General features: G+C 38.0%; 1 protein-coding gene across 3 annotated transcripts; it reads left to right on the forward strand.

The window, feature by feature from the left end:
* Positions 1–782: 782 nt before the first annotated feature.
* SLC17A5 (solute carrier family 17 member 5) lies at positions 783–23,823 on the forward strand. Of its 3 annotated transcripts, XM_014870220.2 has the most exons (12): positions 809–1,063; positions 1,545–1,580; positions 4,313–4,509; positions 5,926–6,159; positions 6,640–6,727; positions 9,416–9,502; positions 10,735–10,853; positions 11,752–11,910; positions 13,831–13,963; positions 15,654–15,801; positions 20,365–20,455; positions 22,145–23,823. In XM_014870220.2, the coding sequence occupies exons 1-12, from the start codon at positions 1,003–1,005 to the stop codon at positions 22,280–22,282; spliced, it is 1,491 nt and encodes a 496-aa protein (XP_014725706.2). In that variant the 5' UTR covers positions 809–1,002; the 3' UTR covers positions 22,283–23,823. The 3 variants fall into 3 exon arrangements, with proteins under 3 accessions (XP_014725708.1, XP_014725706.2, XP_014725709.1); XM_014870222.2 differs by lacking the exon at positions 1,545–1,580 and having other exon boundaries at positions 783–1,063; XM_014870223.2 differs by lacking the exons at positions 809–1,063; positions 1,545–1,580 and adding an exon at positions 1,588–3,218.
* The last annotated feature ends 23 nt before the right edge of the window (positions 23,824–23,846 follow it).

Below are 23,846 nucleotides of genomic sequence, written 5' to 3' on the forward strand. Positions count from 1 at the left end.
GGGACTGTTCACCTGGAGAAGACTGTGTGGAGACCTCACAGCAACCTTACAGTGTCTGGAGGGGGCCTGCAGGGAAGCCAGAAAGGGACTCTGTCAGGAACTGTAGTAACAGGACAAGGAGCAATGGGTATAAATGGAGAGAGGGAAAATTTAAGTTCTATAGTAGGAAGAAATTCTCTACTGTGAGGATGGTGAGACAATGGAACAGGTTGCCCAGGGGGGTTGTGGATGCCCCATACCTGGCAGTGTTCAAAGCCAGGCTGGGCAAGGCCTTGAGAAACCCGGTCTAGTGGGAGGCGTCCCTGCCCACGGCAGGGGAGGTTGGGACTAAATGATCTGTAAGGTCCATCCCAACCCCTTCACATGCCATGATTTTAAAACCTCACTGCAGGAGTTGCGCACTGCACACACATACACAGCAAAAAGACTGCTGCAGATACTGCAATTTATTTTTAAACAGCATTTCGGTGGTTACAGAGAGACCCAGCGCCAGCACCTCGAGCTTTCCCTTCTCCGCCCGTGGCTGCCGCAGTGGACCCGCACCGAGAGGCCGCTCGTCTTCACTGAGGAGCAGCCGCTTGTGGTGAATCAGCCTGAACAGATTTGTCCTTACCACGAGGACACTTCCTCAGCATTCGGGACAGCGCGCACAGCGACACCCGCCGCCCGCCTGTGGGCGCGTTCTGCGGCCTCGTCAGCCAGCGGGAGGGAGGGAGCGGCCGCCCTCAGTAAAGATGGTTCCACGGCGCTGAAGCCGTTTCCGCCCGCCCCTGCCCGTCACATGATCGCTGGGGGCTGCGGCCGCCGCTGCCCGGCCCCAGTGGGGCAGAGCCGAGCTGGCGGGGAGCGGGGAGCGGCGGCGGAGTAAACTGAAGCCTAGCTGAGCCAAGCCGAGCCGAGCCGGGCAGAGCTGAGCCGGGCCAGGCCACGCTGCCGGCCGCAGCGGTGGCGCCGGGCGGTCTGGCCCTGAGCGCGCTGCGCGGTCCGGGTGGCAGCAGCGAGATGGAGCCCGAGGAGGGAGAGGATCGCACCCCACTGCTGAAGGAGCCCCAGCCCGACACGGGTGAGACGGGCGGCAGCTGCCTCTGTGTGGCGGCGTCTCGTTGCCATGGAGGCGCGGGCCGCGAGCGCCGCTGTGGGGCCCAGGGGTCGGTGCCGCCGTGTCACTGCCGGGGTGACGGGGGCAGCGGTGACGGGAACAGTAGTGAGGGGAGAAGCGGTGATGGAGGACAGCGGTGACAGGGGACGGCGGTGACGGGAAAAGCGGTGACGGGCCCGGGGGCTGCGCCCATGCCGTTAGCGGCGTTCGGTGCCGGGGACGCCGCGGTGCCCGGGTGTGCTGGATCAGGAACAGCCCCGAGTCCTGACAGCGGTGTCGGCTCTGTCGGTGCTGGGATCAGACGTGCAGCCCTGTCAAACACCAGCCCTCGCTCGGCTTCAGCCCAAATACCCGTCCAGATATTAAAAACTACCGGGGTCCACCGAGATTGTGTCAAAATTTCATATGAAGGCAGAATTTGAGTAAGACTAATTGCTTGTTACAGGTATGGAGAGGAAGGAAAGTGGAAGGATGCACGAAGGTAGGAGAGGAGGCTCGATATATGGCCAGAGCTTGTCAACAGAGCATGCATGTTTATTCGTGCTGTTTTGCTTCCTAGAATGTACAACGTATAAAGAGTAGAGTAAGATTTTTAGTTTCTTTAGCATGCCATGCAAAAATGCTCTAACCTACTTAGCAAATGTGCAACTGCATCAAGGGGGACTGCAAACAAAATGACTTTAAAAGTGCCAGAATGAGAGAAATTTGAGCTCAAGACTTCCTAAAGCAATATGTTCTTAAGTTTGCACAATGCATCAGGCTCCAGTTGGAGGTGGCTCACCTCACCCACAAGGAAAACTATTGCAGACGAGCAACTTCCTTTAAGCTGCCGTGCAACTTGCAGCACAGACCTATTTTTTAACTGCAGTTTAAGAACCTTGTTAAATTATTGCTACAGTCTTTAAAACATGCCCCTGAAATCAGAATTAGCTATAGATGTAGGACCAAAGACTGCTAGTCAAGGTAAGACCTTGAACCTAATGCTTTAAACTTTGGTTAGCTGCTTTAAACTTTAGGGGTGTGAATGTCTGTGTCTCTGATAATAGCACTCTCCTGTAATCTTCTTGAGTCTTCTGTTCTGTTAACCTGATCTAACATTCTTAGGCATTTCAAGTGCACGTGATGGAATGACAGGGAACCAATAATTTAGCAGCTATTTGCTTCAGACTTCAATTCTACAGGTTTGTTAGCTTCTTTAAATAAAATGTTAACTGGGGAAAAAAATCTGACACTAGTGACCGTAAGTTCTTGCACATCTGTTTTGTGGAGCTTGTTCTCTATGCAAGTTGTGTACCTGTAAGTCTTATAGAGGAAGAGTAATGGATGTTCCAGTTAATCTGCATTTCCAAGGAAGGGTTACATAATCAGTGTGTTATTCAGCTTTCCGTTATTATTGTCTAGGCCCAGCAACTACAAGAAGTGAAACAGTTAAGTAGCTTTACCTGTAATTATATTAATTTTTTTAATTATATGACTTTAGATTTTCTACTTAAGGCAAATTGCTTTTTAAACAATAACAAAGCTGCTTGACTAGTTTTTGTGTAGTAAGTACTTCCTGTTCTCGGTGCATGTTGTTTTTAATGTAAGCAATAAAATCTTGGCTGCTCTCTCTCTCTCATGTCATTTAAAAACTCAGGATGCTTTTTCAAATGCTTATGAGGCAAGATTTGTAATTACCACAGGTCTGAAAGGGCTTTTGCATATTTGTACAATAGCCTTGTTTATTATTTATTTATTAAATGAATATAGCAAGTACAGCATCTCTGTGTCACTTTAACAACTTGTGCAGCCGTAATGAACTTCACATAAAGTTTGTCAGGATTAGAGACTTTAAAAATGGGAGAGTTCTGTTAATTTCATGAAAAACAGTCTTGCAAGAAGGCTCTGTTGGTGTTCCTCCTGAAAAAATAAAATCACATAGGCTCATTCCTTCTTTCAGGGAAGTTCCTGGGAAGGGGAAAGTATCTCATCAGCTTGTCCACAGGGCATATCCTTTGTTTCTTACTGAAAATCAGAAATTCCAGTCAAGTGACATACTGCAATAGCAGATGAAGCTCTGGTCAGTCCTGTTCATAGATGTCCTTGTTCTATTCATCATTTGAAATCTGTGTAGTGAAAGGTGAGATCACTGTAAACTGATGTAAACTGTTGTAATATCTACTGATCTCCAGCCTTCCCAGAGTTTCATACACCTAAATTATAAAACTTACCATTAGTAATGCAGCTCCCTCACTAAAGGGGAAACTCTACGCTCTATTTGAAAAGTCAGCAGATTGTTCGAGTAGTTCCTCAACAATTTGACATTCCTGCTCAGTCGTTTCAGGCATTCCCAGTTCGTAAAGAGTAGCTGCAGAGATTGAAACTGTTACAGCTCGGCTCTGATCTGGATCTCCTGGCACTAATGCATGCTGTCTGCCAAATGCTGCTGTGTACTACTCTAGGAAATCAATAACTGTGTTACAGTGCATAGTCTGCTATCTGTGCATAAACAGCTGACAGAGTTGACTTAATGTCACAACACCGATTTTATGCTGAATCCTAGGAGTCGTTTCCTTTGTTGTCTTGTGACTGCCAAGAGGGTTTACTGGGCAGCTGGGAACCTGTTACTGTTTCACGGTGCCACCACATTGTTTGCCATTCCCCTTTCTGGTAGTTTTGGGAGCTGTCAGCAAACCCATATTCCCTTGTAAGCAAAATTATAGAAGGAAAATTTGTCCTAGAAAACAGCCTGAAGTAGCAATGACCTTTCTTCAGCATTACTTTAGGAGTATTTGTGTTTCTTGAAAAACCATTTTTGTGTATATTAAAGGCTTCCCACTAATTGTTTTGGGGTTTTTAGTGTGTGAAATTCTGTCTTGAATAAATATTACAGTATTTGGAGAGGACTTTGGAAACTGTTTCTAAATCCATTTCCACAGACCACACACTACCCATCCTCTGCAGTCACCACTTTAGTGTGGATAGCTGCCTGCTGTCTAAATGAGGATTACATTTGCTTTGCATATCAGTATGAAAGTGGGGTCTTAAAATTTTTTTCAACCAGCCTCAGACTCTACCCCTATTGAATAAACCCCTTAAGAAGAAAAATTAACTTGTCTCCTTGCTAATTTTTTATCTTACCCAAAGGTTTCTGGGAACATTAGTAAAAACTGCTTATGAGTTGTTCTTATTCTTTTAGGCCTGTTAAACATTTTTCATTTGCTCTCGTTTCAGTCCCTGCATGCTGCTCAGCTCGCTACAATCTCGCACTCCTGGCCTGTTTTGGGTTCTTCCTCCTGTATGCATTGCGTGTGAACCTCAGTGTCGCTCTGGTGGATATGGTAGAACCTAACACAAGCTTAGCAAAGAATGTGACTTCCAATGTGTGTCCAGAGCATTCTTCCACTATAAATGTTCATCGCAACACAACGGTGAGGTCTCAGACGTATTGTCTTGTAACGTGGCATGTCAAAGCGGTTTTAGAACTCTGTGAAAGATAGAACCATATTTAGGTGGCAAGAGAACAGGCTGTTTGTTACTGGATGGCCTTTCCAGTGGTTCTTCTAACGCTATTCTGGGAAGTATTAGCCTTAAATGACTAGCTAATTGAGAAGCACTGTGCTCACAGTCATCTTTTTTACGTACGTCTTTTCCGCGCTATTCCTTAGAAACTGGCTAATCTGATCATGTAGATCTACCATGACTCACTGTTTTATATGCCACTTATCAATTGTTAGTGTTACATCTTCGTCAGAGCTCCCATCACTGTCCAATTTGCCTTTTCTTTGTACAGTCATAATGGCATGAAATTTCATTACAAATTAACATGTAATATTTCTCTCTTCACTTCTTCAATCTCTTTCCCAGATCATGCATTTTGTCTTTATATCCTTTACCTCTGACTTCCAGTAATCCTTAAAATCACATTTCTTAACTGAACTGCCAGATATGGAAAAAAACTTCTAAAAAACCCCCAACTTTGTGAATTTGGACTTGCATAGATCTTGTCTTATAGTTGAAGTTTTTCCTGAGCACTCTTGCCATCTTCCTCTTTTCATTTTGTTTGCTTGTTTAGAGGTCATTTATTATTTATCACAAACAAATTATAATGGTGAACTTTATGGGAAGATTGTCTCATCATTTCTTTGAAATGTATGCTGCTCATTTAGATGCGGAAAAATTGGTCTTTTGGAAGTGATCCCAAATTTCAGAATCACTTTATTGGGCAACAGTTCCTGTCTTCTTGCTGGCTTTCTTTATAGCTGCAGATTCCTGTCTCAATCATCTTCACTTTTTTTGCATTGTCCACTAAACTCGTCTTCCCTCTGTTGTGCTTCTCCCATTATCCCGCCTACCCTTGTGAGCCCTGTCCTTGACTGCTCTCTTTCTTTATGTTAAATTTAAGCACCTGCATCTCCTTATTTGTTTGGGGTTTTTTCCTATAAATTTTCTGCAGGTAAAACCATTTTATAGAGCATGACAGAATGTCCACTGTGATTCTGTCCTTAGGCAGACTTACATAGTCAGTACCTGTCACCTAACCAAAGCTGCTTAGAATTCAAAAAGGAGTAACTACCAGAGCACTTGTATTTCATGTAGTGATGATTTGCATCCTTGGGTTAGATATGTCCAAACAGATGTAAACTACCTGAATTAGATTTTAGCACAACTTTGCTTGCAGTACAGGTGAGTGTAGAGGAAGGAGACGCTAAGGAGTAGGTCACGAAAAAATTGGAATTTATCTATAAAGGACTAAATAGTGATCAATGTAATAAAAAATATGGTCAGAGAAACAGCTATCTTTAACTTACTGCATTTTGGTTTTTGGGTTTTTTTCCTCTTCTTAGGGAGAAAAGTATTCTTGGGATGCTGATACTCAGGGATGGATCCTTGGTTCTTTTTTCTATGGCTATATCATTACTCAGATTCCAGGAGGATATCTTGCAAGCAAAATTGGAGGCAAACTGTTGCTGGGATTTGGCATCTTTGGTACCTCTGTATTCACCCTGCTTACTCCCTTAGCTGCAAATTTAGGAGTTGGCTACCTCATAGCTGTCAGAGCCTTGGAAGGACTGGGAGAGGTAATCCTGTTTCCTCTATGTAATTTGAAAATGCATCTGAATAATTTGTTTAAAGTTGCAGTGATTAGACTCTGTGGGGGTTGTTATGCTGGAGTAGTATATGGATTGTTTCATTTGAATGGTTTAGTTTTACGTTTTTTAGAATTAAAGCATTTTCACTATATTTCAGTCTAAGTTTTTCAAATTAAAAATCTAAGGATACTTGATACAAAACTATTCTAATTTTTCGGAAACTAGGGCCTCAAAACAGTGTCGTTTGTATTGTTGCTGCTTTTCCAGTATATATAGAGTTTAAAGCAGGAGAAATTAATTCTGCCTCCCTATTCTCATGCCTTGCACAATTTTTGTAAGTGGTTTCTTGCTAGACAACAAACTAATAGATTATACTACTGCTTTTTAATGAAACATGCTTTGAAACATGTAAAGTTGAAGTGAGTTCTATATTCTTGCATTTCAACAGAATGAAATTATGTTTTCTAGGGTGTTACCTTCCCAGCTATGCATTCAATGTGGTCTTCTTGGGCTCCTCCACTGGAACGCAGCAAGCTCCTTAGTATTTCATATGCAGGTGAGAAATTCCCACGCTGATAATGGGATTATAAATTTTTACTGCAGTAACAGGGAGGATTGACTTAAATCAAAGGGATTTATATTGTAAATTTTAATCAGCATTTAATCCAGAAAGTGTAACATTAAAGTAAATCTTGCTTTCCATTAGTTTTCTTAATTTATTTATGGTTTTTATACCCTGACAAAAGCTATTGATCTACAAATAAGTAAAAACTTGGGTCTAACTTTGGTATTAAGTGGTGCAAATAATTACTGTGAAGCTGATTAATAGAAGATACTGTAAATAAAAAATATTTAGCATTAGGAACAAAAATGCTGGGGCAGTCACAGGATAGAGCTGTTTTGTTCGTTTTTGGAGGGTTTCAAAGTGTTCTTGGAGGAACTTGGAGAAGAAAACATCCAAGGTCTCATGTATTGCTGCAAGAGCTCCTTGTCAGACTTGAATGCTGTCTGACCAGTTTGTCCTAGATATTCTGTGTCTGGAAGGTGTAATGTTTGATATCAGATTTACTTTTTTGAAGATACAGGATTTTTGATTTAGCAGTGATACAGAATGTACTGAAAGCACGGTACCAGTAAAAATTAGCACTTAGCAAATGCAAGTTGACACTTAACAAAAGATAGCAATTGCAATAGACTTCAATTTGGGTTGACTGCTAGTCATGTCTGTTGTTCTCTCAGAAATTCTGTTGTTGTTTAACCTCTATAGTTTGTGTTTCACTGACCCGTGTATTCAGTCCCCTCATGTTGGTCTGGCTAAGTCAGTGAGACAGTCACACTTTTAATGATCTGAATGAAGAGAAACATTTACACCACCAGCTGATCCAGTCGACTGACATAGCTGCTTATCTAAACCAAAGCCACCCTCTGGTGCCCTTTGTGTTGAGATAAAGTCAGCTTCTTTGCAACAACTGCGGTTGGTCACACCCAGTGTTGTTCCCCGAGTTTGATGGACATGTTGCTCTTGCCCACCTCCACTGAGCCTTCACGCATTTTGGGTACTTATTGGTCAGTCACATTGCTCAGTGCAGTATTTGAGGGGCAGGTGAAAAACATAGGTTTGTAAATTTGCTAGTCAAAATTGATATTATTTCTTTGAGGATGACAAATTTTGTATTCAGTTACTGAAGTAAGGTTTGCTTTGATCACTCTTATTAGTAATAATTCTGTTTTCTATTTGTCCCGTGGTTTATCAAGAAGACAGGTTTATACCGTGTAAACTTCAGCTACAGTTTCTTAAGGAGCTAAGACTTTTCCCAGAGGAATGAAGCCTTAATCCTTTCTCCTCAAGTTTCCTCACTTTGCTCTGAACCAAGTGTCTCATCACTCATTGAAGTGATCATTCAAACACCTACTTCAATTCATCTAATGCATCAAAAAGCTTCCATGCTTTCTCTTTTTAAAAAATCTGTTTTCTGCCTGGGTATTTAATTAAATCTACTTTAAAAGAAGTGAGACACAAGTTAAGCAGAGTTAAGCACAAGTTAAGCAGAGCATATAGAGTTGGGATTGCCTTCTACTGCATTTATCAATTGGGGGCTTTTAAACTGTCCTTTTGTATTTTGTGAAAATATATGCTAATGTACTAGTGAGAAGAGTCTGTGGCCTTGAACAGCCCATTGTTAGCAGTCACGGGTGGATAAGATATGTTGTGTAATCTTGGCAGGCTGTTTTCCTTCCTTTCCTTCCACGTTGGCAGTCATGCGCTCTGTAGTTAATTTAATCGTGATAGTGTTGATTTTCTGAGAGAACATGTGGTTGAGGTGATATGTAGTTGTTTTTATGATTTATATTTTGAATTATGTATGTGGTTTTGTTGTTCATCGTTGGAGCTTTCTGCCTCAAACAAAAATTACTGTTTCCAGGAAGAAGGGGTCTAGGTAGCTAGAATATCAACATAACCTAAATATTTTCTGAGTTGAGATTAAGTTTGGAGAAGTAATCATACAGCTAACATTAAGAGACAAAACCTACTGTTTATCACCAGTAAAGTGTCAAGTATGCAAATAATATGGGTTTCTGGTTTCGATTTCAAAAGGGAAACACCTGTCATCCTTATTCTTTGCAAAATGTAAGTTGAATTATAAGCATAGGAATAGTTCTTTCTGGCTTTTGGCTTTATTCTGTATTGGAATCTGCTCATCTTTCCCTTCTCACTTAATGCTAGACCCTGTCACATTCGGGAAGCATGGAATTTGAACCTACTGGTTATATATGCATGACTTTCGGCTTCATGTTTCTAGCATTCCTGGTTTTGTGGAGCTAGAAGGAGATACAAAAATGCAAACTGACTATATTGTCACATTATACTCCCAAGGCCTTAATTATACCAAGTTGAGCTCTCTCTTGTTTTGCAGCAATACCAGTTGACTAATTTGCATTGGTTTAGATGTGTTAGAGCCATCACTTTATTGGAGACAAATGTGCCAAGAATGCTTCTCTTTTATTGCTTGTTCCTTCTAATTTTGGCTTCTTAGGGCTTTATGGCTCTATTTGCTTGGAGCTGCCAAGGCAGCTCATTGTGGCTGTGTTTCTTTAAAGCAAAGCACAACCCTGTAGTGGTCATGACAATCTTTATTCATGATTTATTACAGAAAAATAAAATAACTCTGAAATGGCACTTGTATGTAAGGGGTCCATAGAAGATCTAATTATTTTTCCACTTTGTTTTGCTTTCTTCTGGTAGGTGCACAGCTGGGAACTGTTGTGTCTCTGCCACTATCTGGTTTAATTTGTTACTATATGAACTGGGTTTATGTGTTCTACATATTTGGTGAGTTTGTGTTGTTTTGATTTTTCTTAATTATTAAAAGTACAATCCATATTCCTTTTGAAAAGCATATCTTATAAAACTTATTTTAAGTTTTAAAAACGTGTTTGACATGTTGGCTTGCTGTTTTATTCTTTCTGGGCAATTAGAGATATTTAAAGCTAAGTAGATTCCAGTGAATGGCTGAATAAGCCTTTTTCCAGTGAGCAAAGCTGTCTCTGACTTGGACAAAAGCTGGTACAAGTCAAATGCTCTTAACTCTCCCACCGCTTGAAAACAACAAGCTGAAATTTCTTATCTGAAGTGTGAAATCGAGTTAATAACTTTAATCCCAGGAATAAACCTCAACTTTGAAAGAAACAAAAGGAATAAATCCTAGGAATAAACCACAACTTTGAAAGAATGTGTGAAAAGTTACTGCTGCTTAAAATGTAAACTGTGGAAAATCTCTAGCAGTCACAGGGACCCTGAAGGAATGCATAGCATGTTTACTGTGACTTATATTCTGAAAGATATTTTTTTAACAGAATGTCTTAGCTAATGCTTTTTACAGGTCTGTTTACATGTCTGAGCCATTTTATATTCTTCATGAGAAAGGAGGAATCAGAATATAAGACTAGTTACATTTCCCTTAAAAAAAAATCTTAATTTTTTTACAAATCACAAAGATTCAAACCAAAGAACTGAACAAAATGAAATCAATTACAATGTTACGGTTAATTTGGACCGATTATTGAAAAGTTACCTTTTTTCAACGGACAATTCTAATGTTGGCTTAAGAAAGAAAAGGAGGAATAGTACATCAATTAAGCTGCACGTAGTAATATTCTATATATGTGCACAGAGTATTTTTTGTGATTAAACTTAATGTGAACTTTTTATTTCCTGAGGGTGAGCCATATACTTTTGTGGCTTTTCCATGTGACTGATAAAAATACAATTATGTATGAGCACACAGCTTTCTTGCTGTATGAAGAACTTCAAGTAGAGGAAAGAAAAGAGGAAAAAATAAAAAGAAAAAATTCTGCTTAGTCATCTTCGTTCTTTATTATATCTAAATGCGGATAAAACCACTTTGGGGAACTAGTGTTTGTAAGTAGATAGAAAAATAATGTTCATTAAAATTATATTAGAGTATCGAGAAAACACTTCTGACTATGTCATCTGAGGATATTACTCGATAAAATTGCTTTTTTAAAATTTCTATCTCTTCACCCATCTTTTCACAACAATAGGTGCACTCGGCGTATTGTGGTGGTTCTTCTGGATGTTTTTGGTTAGTGATACACCAGAAACTCACAGGAGCATTTCACATGCTGAAAGAGAATATATACTGTCTTCTCTAAAAGATCAGGTACAACACTTTTGTAGAGACCAACCTTCTTAAGTCTGAACATAAACCACACACACAATCATTAATGTCAAGCTTTGTTTATGATTTGTTACATTTTGCTATGCTTTGTTATATGTTTTGTAAACATGTTTAGGTTTAGAATAAAATTCTTAACCTGAGATGGAGGCAAGATTTTTCAAACAAAAAATTTTTTAAATAGTGCAGTTGTAAACTGGAAAACAATCAATAATCAAGCAAAGCCTTATAATAATGCCTTTTGTTACAGATGTTGTTGAGGTGCTTTACTTAAAAAGCTTTGTATTTAAAAAAAATCTCAAATCTGCCATTTTGTACTAGATCCAGACATGTATAATGTCTTTAACATTTGCAATACAACATTTTGCAGCATTTCTCTTTCTCAGTGTGTCATCTAGAGTAAGAAATAGATTACTATTTGCAGAGATAATACTAATGAGCCAGTTCCTGAAGTTTGTGTAAGATTCATTCTGTGAAGCTGGCTGAGAGACCAAAATTAATATCTAGGATTGAGCAGGAAAGATTCAGCTGAATCAACACCTGAAGGGTGACTAAATATTTAATTATTTATATTAAAAGCAGAAGACCTCAAATTTCAACAAGGGAAAGTATACTTTTTGAATTACAAAATATAGTAATTGGTTTACTTTGGAATAGTAAACATCAGAGCAGTTACATACTTTAGTATACTTTCATTGAGAACTGAAGACTAATTAATTCATTGCTGATGACTTGCATCTATCAACTGAGGCTTATTTTGTGCCTTTCAGAATGGATCATGAGCATAGATTTGGTTAGCATCAAAAACACTGTATTTAGGAAATGTTCATATCAACATCCTGATTTCCTTCTTTTTCTCTTCTCTTTTTCTCCTGCTTGCCAGCTTTCTACACAGAAATCTGTTCCCTGGAGACCTATGCTGGAGTCCCTTCCTCTCTGGGCTATTGTTGTGGCACATTTCTCCTACAATTGGACTTTCTATACACTTCTTACACTCTTGCCCACATACATGAAGGAAATCCTACGATTTGATGCAGAGGAGGTGAGATATATACAAATACAGTCATTTTCTTCAGAATTAAAGAAACTAAATCACTTGGTGTTTAGAATAGAGGAAACTGTTTAAGAACCTTGGAGTGTAAATGTATAGCTGGGAAATAATCCTGCACAATTAAGCAGATGCATCAAAAATGTTGCCTGCCTTATAATTTCCACTTTCTTGGCTTATTTGACATTTACCTTAGTGCTAGCTTTCAAGTTAAATGTTCTGTTTGAAGGTGCGTGGTACCCATCTTTATATACTCTGCTTCAAAACAGTAACTATAAAAATATTTTCCCTCTATATGGCTTCTATGATTATTTCAGATTTTACACCAACTTTTATGCCTCTGAAATAGTATCTACTTCTTTGCTAACTCATAAAGGAGATTATTTCCTGTTAAAAGTAAAACTAAGAAAACCGTTGGACAAGTGGCATTTTTGAAAGTATTTTAAGGATAGGGTTTTGGGGGAGAAAGGGATCAGAGGGAACCTTCATTCTGGTTGGATCACTTTCCAAATTGTCAATTTCTTTCCTCAGTGAGCAGCAGAGGTAAAATACCTTTTCTTACTAAAGTAACTGGATGAAACAAAACCATAGTCTTAAGATCCATATATAGTTCTTTTTGAGGAAATTTTATAAAATTAAATTATTTATCAGGGAAAAATTAGGGGGTGGAGAAGGTGGAATATTCTTATTTATAGCAATTACTTGACTGTACTGGTCTGTCTTTAATGAAACAGTTTTGGTGATGTCATAGCTCACCTGGAGAAACTGGTATAGCTAACATAAAAAGCTGCTAAGAAATTGCAAGAAGTTTAACATAGTCTTTTCCTAGTTTAGCAAACAAAACTGGTTTAGAGAAATCTGAAGATGACTGCCATGCAAGAAAGAGGTGATGCCAGCAATTTTTGTGTAATAGTGTTGGACCAACTTTGTTGCCACACATTTAGATGGAAACTGCATTATCTTTTAAAATATTATATAGTTGTTGCTGTTCAGTTTCCTTTCTAAAATACAGAAATTAGTTAAAAATAATGCTGTCTTCAAATAGTGCTTCAAAAAGGTTTTTTAATTACTGAGACTATCTCTATTTTTCAAAACTTTACTTACTGTTTTTGAAAATTGAGCACTGAAATCCAGCGGATAGGATGCTTAAGTACTGATAGAATGGACTCCAGGTGGGGATATCTATCTTGTTTCATTTCAAATTAAAATTCCTAGGGAATCTTTCACTTCTTGACAAATATACATTTCATATTAGTGTATAAAGGTCATACTATTTCTATTAAAATACTCCTTTTAATCACAGATAAGGTCCAATTATAGCTCTGTTATCAGTAGCTATCCATGAATTTTTGGAAAGGCTGTAAATGTAGGCAGTTTAGTAGTACCATTTGTTTCCCTTCATCAGAAAATTATGTAGAATCAAGCAGAAGTCTCTAAACAGCACGTGTTTAAAGTAATGGGAATTAACTGGTGACTTCAGTATAGGTAATGTCAAATCCTGAATAACTCTGCTTTGGGACTGTGGGATATCCAGCCTAGATGTAATGAAAAGTCCTTGTTCTAGATTTTGTCTCTGTTTACAGCCAGCACCAAATGTTTCAGCAGATAGATAAGGAATGATGTAATGTAACAGCAGTACAAACCCCAGAGATTTTGCATAGTTTTCAAAATTCTGATTAATATTTACAGCTTCCACTTATTTTTAGTAACTCACTTGATATTGGTATCCTGAAAACTTCCCCAATCACATTAATGTCCACAGGATACCTTCAGTTATAGTTTTCTTTTTCCTGAAGCTAGTTGCTGATCTAAACATTTGGGGTTTTTGTCTGACTGCATTGGTAGTTAAGGATTAAGTCATGATTGATTTGTCATTTTAGTGTTTTAACTGTTTTCTTTTAACCTACTTAACAGAATGGATTTTTGTCTGCCCTGCCTTATTTTGGCTGCTGGTTATGTATAATTCTGTCTGGCCAAATTGCTGATTATTTACGGGAAAAACAGAACTTCTCCACTGTTTGTGTTCGGAAATGTTTTACCCTAATAGGTAGGTGCAAGTATCAACTCTTGGAACATATAGTCTTAGAACATATAATAGTATCAATTTGGGAAAATTTAAGGGCTTGGGAGAGTAGTCTGGCATTCTGCTGTGAGATGAGGCAGCATTTTGCATGGCTTGAGAGGAGCAACTTTATTTGTACATTAATGTGTCAAGAATAATCCTATCTTTTTCCATGAGAAGTAGGCTTACTGGATAAGAGATTGTCAAAAGCTTTTTTTAGGTCAAGATAATTGGACCACAAGCAAACGAATCATATAAATGGTCATGTAAAGTCACCATAAAAGAGTGAATGAAAAACCGTTATCAATAAAGATTTATCAAACTGACAGAATTATTGTTCTGCATGAGCCTATTCTGTTGTTCAGTGTTTTATTTATCTAAGACTAAAGTAACTGAATAGGAATACACTTGCAAAATTTACAGTTGGTACCACAAGAGAAAGACCAAACAGAATCCAAAATGATCTTGAGTGATTGGGAGATGATCTGGAATCACCAACAGATCAGCCAGATCAGGTTTTTAATGAACACAATTAGAAGACTGTATTTAGGAAAGAGAAGTTGATTGCTGAATAAAGAGGGGACAGGAGAAAGAAATTGAATAATAATAAAAGGAAGACAGATTAGGCACAGATCCACAGGATCCACAGAAGATGCAGCCCAGTTATTGTATGGTGATCCTTGCTGCCTTCTCAATTCAGCTGATTCAATTGCTTTCTTTAAAGCAGCTCTTGTAATAAATTCTCAGGCATTTTCTTTGTTTGTCTTAAGCCTATGCTGTTTTGGTGATTCAGTTTACTGCAGGGCCACACACCTCGCACCTTGTATGCATAACTCAGGAGAAAAATGTCTTAGGAAAAGCAGGACTTAGGTTGGCTTCATCAACAAAAGCGTGCATTTGGAGCTGTTTGCAGAGGGTCAGGATGGGGTGATGTAATGGGCTCTGGCACTGGGAAATGGCTACCAAAGTTAACTGCAGATAGGAAGCAGTGGGCATGAGCTCATGATGGCTGATAAGCTGTTTCCAGTGCCTGATGCAGCATCTCTACAGCTATCTTGGATTCACCCAGGGTTCACAGTGTCAGCGTAGCTTCAATTTATTTATAGCAATAAATAAAATTAATTTGTAAGGTAATTTTCAGAACATGTTGATTTCTGTTAATTTTTTTATCTAGTTTGTTCTTCGCTGGAGTGGGATGTTTCTGATCTAGTTGCTGTTTCCTGAGACAACAACAGTTTTGCAGCCCATCTGCACTTCCTTTTTACAAGGACGTGTAGTGATAGGACAAGGGAGAATGGCTTTAAACTGAGAGTAGATTTGAATTAGATAATAGGAAGAAATTCCTTACTGGGAAGATGGCAAGGCACTGGAACAGGTTGCCCAGAGAAGTTGTGGCTGTCCCATCCCTGGAAGTGCTTAAGTCCAGGTTGGACAGGGCTTTGAGCAACCTGATCTAGTGGAAGGTGTCCCTGCCGGTGGCAGGGGAGTTGGAACTAGGTGATCTCTAAGGTCTCTTCCACCCTAAACCATTTCTGATCCCGCACCGTCCCACTGTGTGATGGGTTACCCACTGTAACGCGCGCGGTGCGGTGCCGGCGCTGTACGCCAGGGGGCGGTGGAAGTTGCATGGAAAACGTGTTAAACGTTCATTAATTCTGAGGTTTCTGTCTTAAAGGAATGATTGGACCTGCGGTGTTCTTAGTGGCAGCCGGATTCACAGGCTGCAACTACGCACTGGCTGTTGCATTCGTGACCATATCAACAACACTAGGAGGATTTTGTACATCAGGCTACAGCATCAACCATCTGGACATAGCACCTTCGTAAGTATTGCTGAAACTGTTGTTAGTGCATGTGAAATGTTTATGGCCTCCTTTTTTTCTTTATGTGTTGCTGAGGTTCCTTGGAAATGTAGCTATGGAGCATGTGCTGTACAGACCTGAAGTGTAAACACTGACGATTACTTGGGTTTACAATATTAAGTACTGTATTTCCAAAAAGTGCAAGTTTGGCAGAGGATATGACAAACAACAGTTTAGAATAATTCCAGTTTTAATCCTGCAGTCATAAATTATATAATTCCTGTAGTTACAGATTGAAACTATAGACTTGATAGATTTTTGTCACATTTGATTAATGTTCTTAATAGGACAGGTTTTTTTGAACTGTACAATACAGTTGTGTTTCACTGTTTTCAACTTTTCCATCGGAGCTATCAGCCTCTGGTATGAGCATTACCGTATTTAAGCTCTGTGATACAGGCACATTATTTGCGTTTGAGAAACATTCTGTACACTGGAATCTAAATCTTCTTACAAGTAGCTAACCTGATTTGTCAGTAGGTGACAAATCATGTATGTACAATTGCTCTTAAATGAATAATTTTCAATTATGTTGAGACTTCAGACTGTTATTTCTCCAATATGTTACAAATTCATAATTGGGCAGATCTGTCGGTTTCTCAGAGTATGGCTGTATGTATATTCTTCTAAAAGTGGACTGGTCAAGTACTTTACTTTGTCATTCATTTACCTGTTTGTGGTATCACTTAGATGTGAACAGGGTCAAGTGACTTTATGGCCAACAAAAAGTGTGTTTCAGTATTAATGTGTAAAATGAAAAGACTTTAAGTGTAGAGGAAAAAATATTTTGTACAAATAATATCTATTAAAAATTCTGATCATCTAGACAACTTATGGGAGACCTTGGGTACCAAGTGAAGATGGTATTCAGGCTTTGGTAATTGAAACAATGCTGGTCACGTCCACAGTCATGGACAATTTTTGACTTAACAAATGGATATGAAGTAGAGGGAATCCAGTTAATCTTAGCAGGTGAGGTTAGGTAATAAGCAAGAGGGGAGGGAGGTATCAGTGGCCAGCTATAAACGGCTTGTAATGCTGAATTCAATATGAAAGTAAGAAAAATAGCTTCTGTGGTGCACTTTGTTTTAAATGACATATAACTACAAATTCAGAAAACGTACTTAAAGCCATTTATCTGGGTGTTATGGGACCATTATACAACCTCTGTTTCAAGCTTAGTTTTGTAGAACTACAACAGTTAGTTTCCAAAGTATGTATTAAATGGTGCTTGTTATTGGAGTACAATTTAACCTGTCCATGGAATGCAACAGAGCTGTGACAGGAAAAAAGAAGTCATGCAACTGCAGTGTGACACACAAACAAGGAACTTCTGTATGTAGGCAATGGCTGAGTATCTTGTATGTGTCTTCTAATTTTAGATACTTCATTTTGCATTTCAAATATGCTTATTTCAAGAGTCAATTTGTTTATAACAGTAGAGTATTTTAGGTGTTGAAAAAAAAGCCACAAGAAGAAAATGATATTGCACAGTGACGATGCCTGTCAGCAGGCATAGGTAGTTATCTCACATGAACTGCTGCTGATCCCTCTGTCCAAATCCCACTCTGTTCTTTCTACCCTCGGTAAAGTCCTGCTTTTCCCCTCTGCATTTACACCAGACAAGTTCCTCTAGCTCTTCTTCCCTCTCAGACAGGCAGAAGGAAGCACGCTGAGTGCAAGAAGGGTAAGTGTCTTGCTGATAGTTCAGGGACTTTGGCCCAGCATTGCCTCTAGAGGAGAGTGGCTGCATATGTGGGAAAACTCTCCGTGGTGGTGATGTGGTCAGGGTGAGTGCTGTTTTATTGAGATCAGTGATTTGCTATTCAGCATATGCATGCTTTTCCTCAGAGTAAATCTGTTCAAATGGGGACAGAGAAGGGAAAAAGCATGTCTTTGTAGCAAAGGTCATGCTAAAACTTTTCTTCAGATACAGAAATGCAAAAAATATCTGCGAAGAGAAGAAAAAGAAGACTGTCTTTCCCCCTCCCCCTAATTTTTCCACCTAATTTTTTGCAACTTGTCTGAATTTTGTTGGTTAAAATTTCAAGGAAATTTCAAGGACAATTGCACAATTTCAAGGAAATTCTTGACAAATGTAGAAATCTAAAAACAGGGTCTGCAAAAAATTGTGAAGGGAACCTCAGTAAAGAGTTTACTCAGAGCTCAATATGTATTTTCCATAATTTACTGAAAGACATTAGAAAAAACAGAAGTGATTCAAAGCAGTTTCAAAATGCACAAATGCCCATTTAGATTGGCCAAATGTATGCTGCCAAGAATAGCAAATGGTCCCTTTTTGCTACTAAAACTTGCATTATATCAAAGAAATAATTATTATATTCACAGGAAAAAAGTGAATGAAAATACTGATGCTTAAGTAACAACAATATTTGCTATGTGGTTTTGGTTGCTAACGTATTTATTATGCCGCTGGTAAATTAGATTGGGGAAGGGTTGGGGACAGGAGGGAGACAATAGTGTTATTTTGGAGAATATATATTATATTTTAGTTCTTTAGATCTACATTACTAACCCTTCGATTATTACAAATTTTAATATTGGTGTTACTATGATCCCTTGTAAGTTCATGTGGCTCTGTTAAATACTAAATACTTCACATAGATGTTTTTTTTGCTCCTGATTTTGCTACTTGACTGTTCTGCAAGTTAATTTGTATTTGGTTATCCTCACTATGCCATAAGTACCTGACCAACAGCCTACTATTGGTTTTGCTCTACAGACGTGTCACTTTTTGCTTTCCCTTTTCATATGGGAGTTTCCACTATACTAAGGGAGTGTCATCACAGTTATCTGCATCAAACAGTGAGCACTATCAGGAATGCAACCTATGTCAGAAACACTGGGCATAAACAGAGGCATGCCAAAGATCTTTGTTGACCAGAGAAACTATTAAACTATATTTAGTTTTAAAAGTGTCTGTTAGCAGTATTGTAGTGCTTAAACATGTTGAAGACATTTAAAGTGCATTTGGTTCTACTTAAAGGCTTTAAACAGGGTTTTGCTTTATGTGCTTATTTTCCTGAGGGAAACTTTGACACTTTGACATTCAGCTTCATAAAGGCCTATTAGTTCTAAACCACTTTCCAAGATAGGAAGACTGCATGCTAGGTTTATAAAAAATAAAGAGGTTTTAACTAAAGCATTTCAATGCTTTAAACTGATATGTAGTGTAGAGCTTAAATTTAAAAAATCAACTAGTAGGCTAGATGATTGTTTCCCTTACTCAGGAAAAAAACACGTTTTTCTAATATCACTAGAAAGAATATTGCAATCTTTTGGAACAATGATGTATGGTTGAATTCTCCTGTTTTGGTAAATAAAATTTCAAAGCTATGCCTTTCTCTTTAGAGATGAAATATGTTTGTTATGTTAGTATTGGTAAGGATATAATTTTACTCTGAACCGTCTAAAATGATCACTGGGATATGACTCCTTTCTCCTATGGTAAACTGCAACTATTAGTATTTTGTATGATTCTTCAGCCAACAAATCCACCTTGAAAATCTAAAACAGGGATCTGTGCCCTGGTGGTTAGAAGGTCAAACTTCTGTGGAACATCTGAGTCTTATTTCTCTTCAGTCTCTCTCACAAGTCTGCACTTGTGGTGTACAGTTTCAAACTTTCGGTATTGCAACATGCCTGTGAGATAGATTTTGAATTACTTAGAGATGAGATGCTGAGACTCTGATATTAAGCAAGTTACCAGCTTTTCCTAACAAGTTTTTATGTCTACTGGTGCATACACATACATTTGTGTATGAGAGAGCAGCACGTTCATGGAACAGGAGGCCTCAGAATGGAGCTGCAGGAGCAGCAACCAGTAGAACTGGTTTAGTCAGACCCATTTCCCATTGGCCTTGACCCACAGAAAGCTGAAGGGAAGGACTGCCACAGCACTCTGAACTCCTATCTTTGGAATATACACTTTGTAATTTAAGTGGGGATATCCAGGCACACTGCTGATATTGCTTTCTTGGCAGACAAATTTTTAGCAATGAAACCTGAACCAACTCTTCCTGTTGTCAAACAGCACTTTGTCATACTCCTTGTCTTTCTGCTTCAAGACATGTGATGTGTCTTTTACTGCTCCAGTGGATCCATTCCAGACAGTTTGGTTGAGGCTTAGCAAAGGGGATGTGGGTTTGGATTACGGATCTTGAGCAAAGCCATAGGCAATTTAAGTAAAATTCTGTAACTAGCCTCTGAAAAATAGAGAAATACAGAATCATTTAAGTAGCAAAGGATCTTTAAGATCATCACGCCCAGCCATTAACCTAACACTGCCAAGTCCACTACTAAACTGTGTCCTTTAAAATATATATGCCAAGCTGTCAGAGAGTTGTTACTAGAAGAAAAGCAAGTCGTTCACACTGGAATATTTGTGTTAAAATTTTTCTTGTGTGATCAAGATGAAGCTTACATGGTCAGGTTAGGCAAAATTGTTTCGATGATTGATAAGCCTTACAAGTTAATAAGCAGTATTAACAACTTCTTTTGCAGGTATGCTGGAATTCTCCTTGGGATCACAAATTCTTTTGCTACTATCCCAGGAATGGTGGGGCCAGTTATTGCCAAAAACCTCACTCAGAATGTGAGTCTGTTTATTTTTTTTTCTGTTGTTATATTTTTATCTCTGTTGAATAGAAATTCCTTCTTCTCAAGTCTGCAGTCTTTAAATGAAACATAGGTTACACCTTGAGTCATATTGTTCCATTGTTGTGAATTACTTAATTCCTAGCTTTTATTGTCCTGATTCTGATCAGGAAAATAAGGGTAAAATCAAAGATCTTTGTAAGACTTCAAAATTTTACTGACTCACCCCTTATACTCTCTAGGAATAAAATAATAATAAAATGTGATAAAATATTTTTATCACAGTAGAACTCTGATAAAATGCCAACTAGATGAGACATTTGTGGTATTGTTTTATTAAATTAGGACAAGTTCTTGCTTGTTTTTAATTAACACCTCATGTGAGGTGTTGAGTTCTAATGTCAGCATTTGTCAGATAAAGGAGAAGCTAGATTCCTATAGTATTAGATTAGACTAACAAAGTGGTGTAGATTTGGATAGAAAAAAGGAAGCACTGGGCTTTTGAGGAATTTTTGATTACTATTTTTCCAATGAACATATGAATTATTCCAAAATCTTTCAAGAAAGGGAGATGGGAAGAGTAAGCTTAGTGATACACTTGAATTTTTTGGAGTTGGAGGTCATTCTAAGGATTTTCTTAAAAATCACAGAATATTCTTAATTGGAAGGGACCCACAAGGATCTTCAAGTCGAGCTCTTAAGGGAATGGCCCATTTGAGGATCAAACTCGTGACCTTGGTGTTATTATCACCATGCTCTCACCAAAAACAATCAGAAAATATTTATACATGTACATTAGTAATAATAATAATATAATTTAAGAATATAAATAAAGAATATATATATTAAGAATAATGTAATTTAAGAATATAATATAATAATGTAATGTAATAGTATTAATAATGTACATTGGTACATTAATACGTGATTCCAATAAAGTAAGTTCTTGCAGATACCTTAACAAGTGGGTTGTTTTAGGGTATTTTTGTTCAGTTTAGTTTTTTCCCCTCCATACTAATGCACTCTTCAAGTATTCTGTTTTTATAGTAAGATCATTTACAGGTTTGTTACAGCATCATCTTGACCTTAAAAAAAATCCCAAACCTTTAAGACATCTATACATATTATTTCTTTATTTGAAAAGAAAAAAAACAAAATCAAAAAGCAAACAAACCACAGTTCTTTACTACACATTTGTTAAAGCATTTCTTAAATACCAGAGTTTAGAGGATTAGTCTTGAAATCTGAATTAAGGTAGCTACCTTGTTTGGACCAAAAAGCTTTTGCATCTGGAATGTTCACATAGTGGTCATTAGGAATAGCTTACTGCAGAGTGCAGGGCACTTCAGCTCTTGGATCACCCGAAAGCCAAGGTAGTGTTTCCCTTACAGTAACATTCTCTGCATTTGTATCTCTGGTTCTGCGTCTTGGGTGATAAACTGTTCCAGATAGGGCCACGCAGTTCTGATAAGACTGTCTGTGTAAGGTGTGTTATAAAACTGAAGTTGACTATACTAATGATTTCATCCTTTATGTTAATAATGCTTTTATGTTGCTGTGAAATCATGCTGAATGGCATTTACATTTAAATAGGAAAGGCATGTAGTATCGATTTTAAAATTCCTTTTTCTTGAGTATGAAGCTGCAAATTGACTGCATCTTTTCTTTTCTTTCCCCCATTTGACAGAATACTGTGGGAGAATGGCAGATGGTTTTCTATATTGCTGCCTCTATTAATCTATTTGGAGCGATTTTCTTTGCATTATTTGCAAGTGGAGAAGTTCAGGACTGGGCAGTCAGTGGATATCACTTGCATAGGAACTGAAGGAGGTGTTGAAATACCAAAGCTGTGCTGAGTCTCGTTGTGCTTAGAACTATGTGACCGGAAAAGTGCCTTCCCTGCTGATGCCTAGGAGTCTTCAGAGCTATTCAGTTAAACTACTTTATCTCTGTATCTTTTGTACTCAAAATTATCTGACAGACTATGTGTGCTATTTCCTAACAAGAAATTACTTGGATTAGCTACAGAAATTTCATGCTAGGACTTGATATCAAATATATGATCAGAGACATTTTTAATCCGTGTGCTAGGCTCTAATACTTTCCAGTTTTTAATTAATATTTTCTGAATTAGTGTGTAGGCAGATGTTTGCTGATAAGAGGAAAAACTAAAGTGATTATTTAGCACTGTAAGGAGGAATAACATGCAAAGAATTGTACCCAAAAATGTGTTTTGAATTCCATTATGAAACTTAATAGTTTTTTGCTGTTTAAAAAATTGTAAAAGATCTCTAGTTTCATACAATCTTTTATAGTACTTTTATTTTGTCATTGCTTTAATGATGGCTAAAAAAATGCATGTGATTTACTTCTATTTTATGCATAAGTTTTGAATATATAAACATTCCCTGTTTCATGAATACAGCTTCACAACTAATACACAGCAACAAAGAAGTAAATGTACCATTGGAACTGAGAGAATAAACCACATATCCTCTGAGGTGCAGGTTTTTCAAATAGCCTCATTATGTCTCTCTGCAAAGAAGAAGCAGTGCATCTCAGTGGTTTAAATCTAGGCAGTGTACAAGAGTGAACTTGAAATAGAATATTTGCATGAATACCTTAAAATAACTTTCAGTTTGGCGATTAATTTTTTTGTCCCTTTAAATCAATGCAGTGGAATTCTTTCCTCTTGCATGTAGTTATGTTTGTCAGCTTGTCAGTGTAAATGAAATAAAATAAGGCCAGTGTAGCAAATAATGAGGAAAATCAGTTCTCTAACAGCCTTGTTTGTTAGTCAGATAAAACTAGAGTATAAAAGAACTAGTGCAATAACCTGATGCTGGTACTCTCCTATCAAGATAGAGTTTGACACTCAAGAGCATTCTTTGCACAACATGCGCTTAAATGCCACAGACTAGGATTAAAAGTTGTAAAAGCAGTGGCCTTGTTAAAAACAAATGGCTGAATAATGTTAGAGCCACAAAGCAAAGGAAAATTCCTGTGCCAAAGATTCCTGGATTGGAGCAATTAGGTAAAAAGGAAAAATCACTGGGCTCTGGGTTTTTCATTTACCATCAATCCAAAAGAAAAGCCCAGTACTAAAGCTGCTCCGGTGGAGCCTACCTTCCTTCATTTCTAGGAAATGGCATCTGCCTCTCCTTTTTAGCTTTAAGAGCCGTTTTCTTTTGGCCTTCCTTGAAGTGTCATGTTCTCTGATAGTGGTGTTTAAATTTCTGTTTGTGTCTGTAGCATTTCCACAATAAACAATGTATTGTTCAGACTAAATTAGAACTTATTCATTGGGAGTATGTTAAAACTATATTGTGTCTTCAGTGTTTCTACAATAAATGGATTGAATATTTACATGTGCATCTGTTGTTGAAAAT

This window comes from Sturnus vulgaris, chromosome 3, assembly GCF_052056855.1.
Source record: "Sturnus vulgaris isolate bStuVul1 chromosome 3, bStuVul1.hap1, whole genome shotgun sequence".
In the NCBI taxonomy this organism is placed as follows: domain Eukaryota; kingdom Metazoa; phylum Chordata; class Aves; order Passeriformes; family Sturnidae; genus Sturnus; species Sturnus vulgaris.

Excerpts from the sequence above, each read along its gene's own strand:
- SLC17A5 (XM_014870220.2), top strand. The coding sequence starts at position 1,003 with ATGGAGCCCGAGGAGGGAGAGGATCGCACCCCACTGCTGAAGGAGCCC. Across the intron at positions 1,581-4,312 it reads AAGTGGAAGGATGCACGAAG|TCCCTGCATGCTGCTCAGCT; the intron begins GTAGGAGAGGAG and ends CTCTCGTTTCAG. Across the intron at positions 15,802-20,364 it reads CATCTGGACATAGCACCTTC|GTATGCTGGAATTCTCCTTG; the intron begins GTAAGTATTGCT and ends CTTCTTTTGCAG.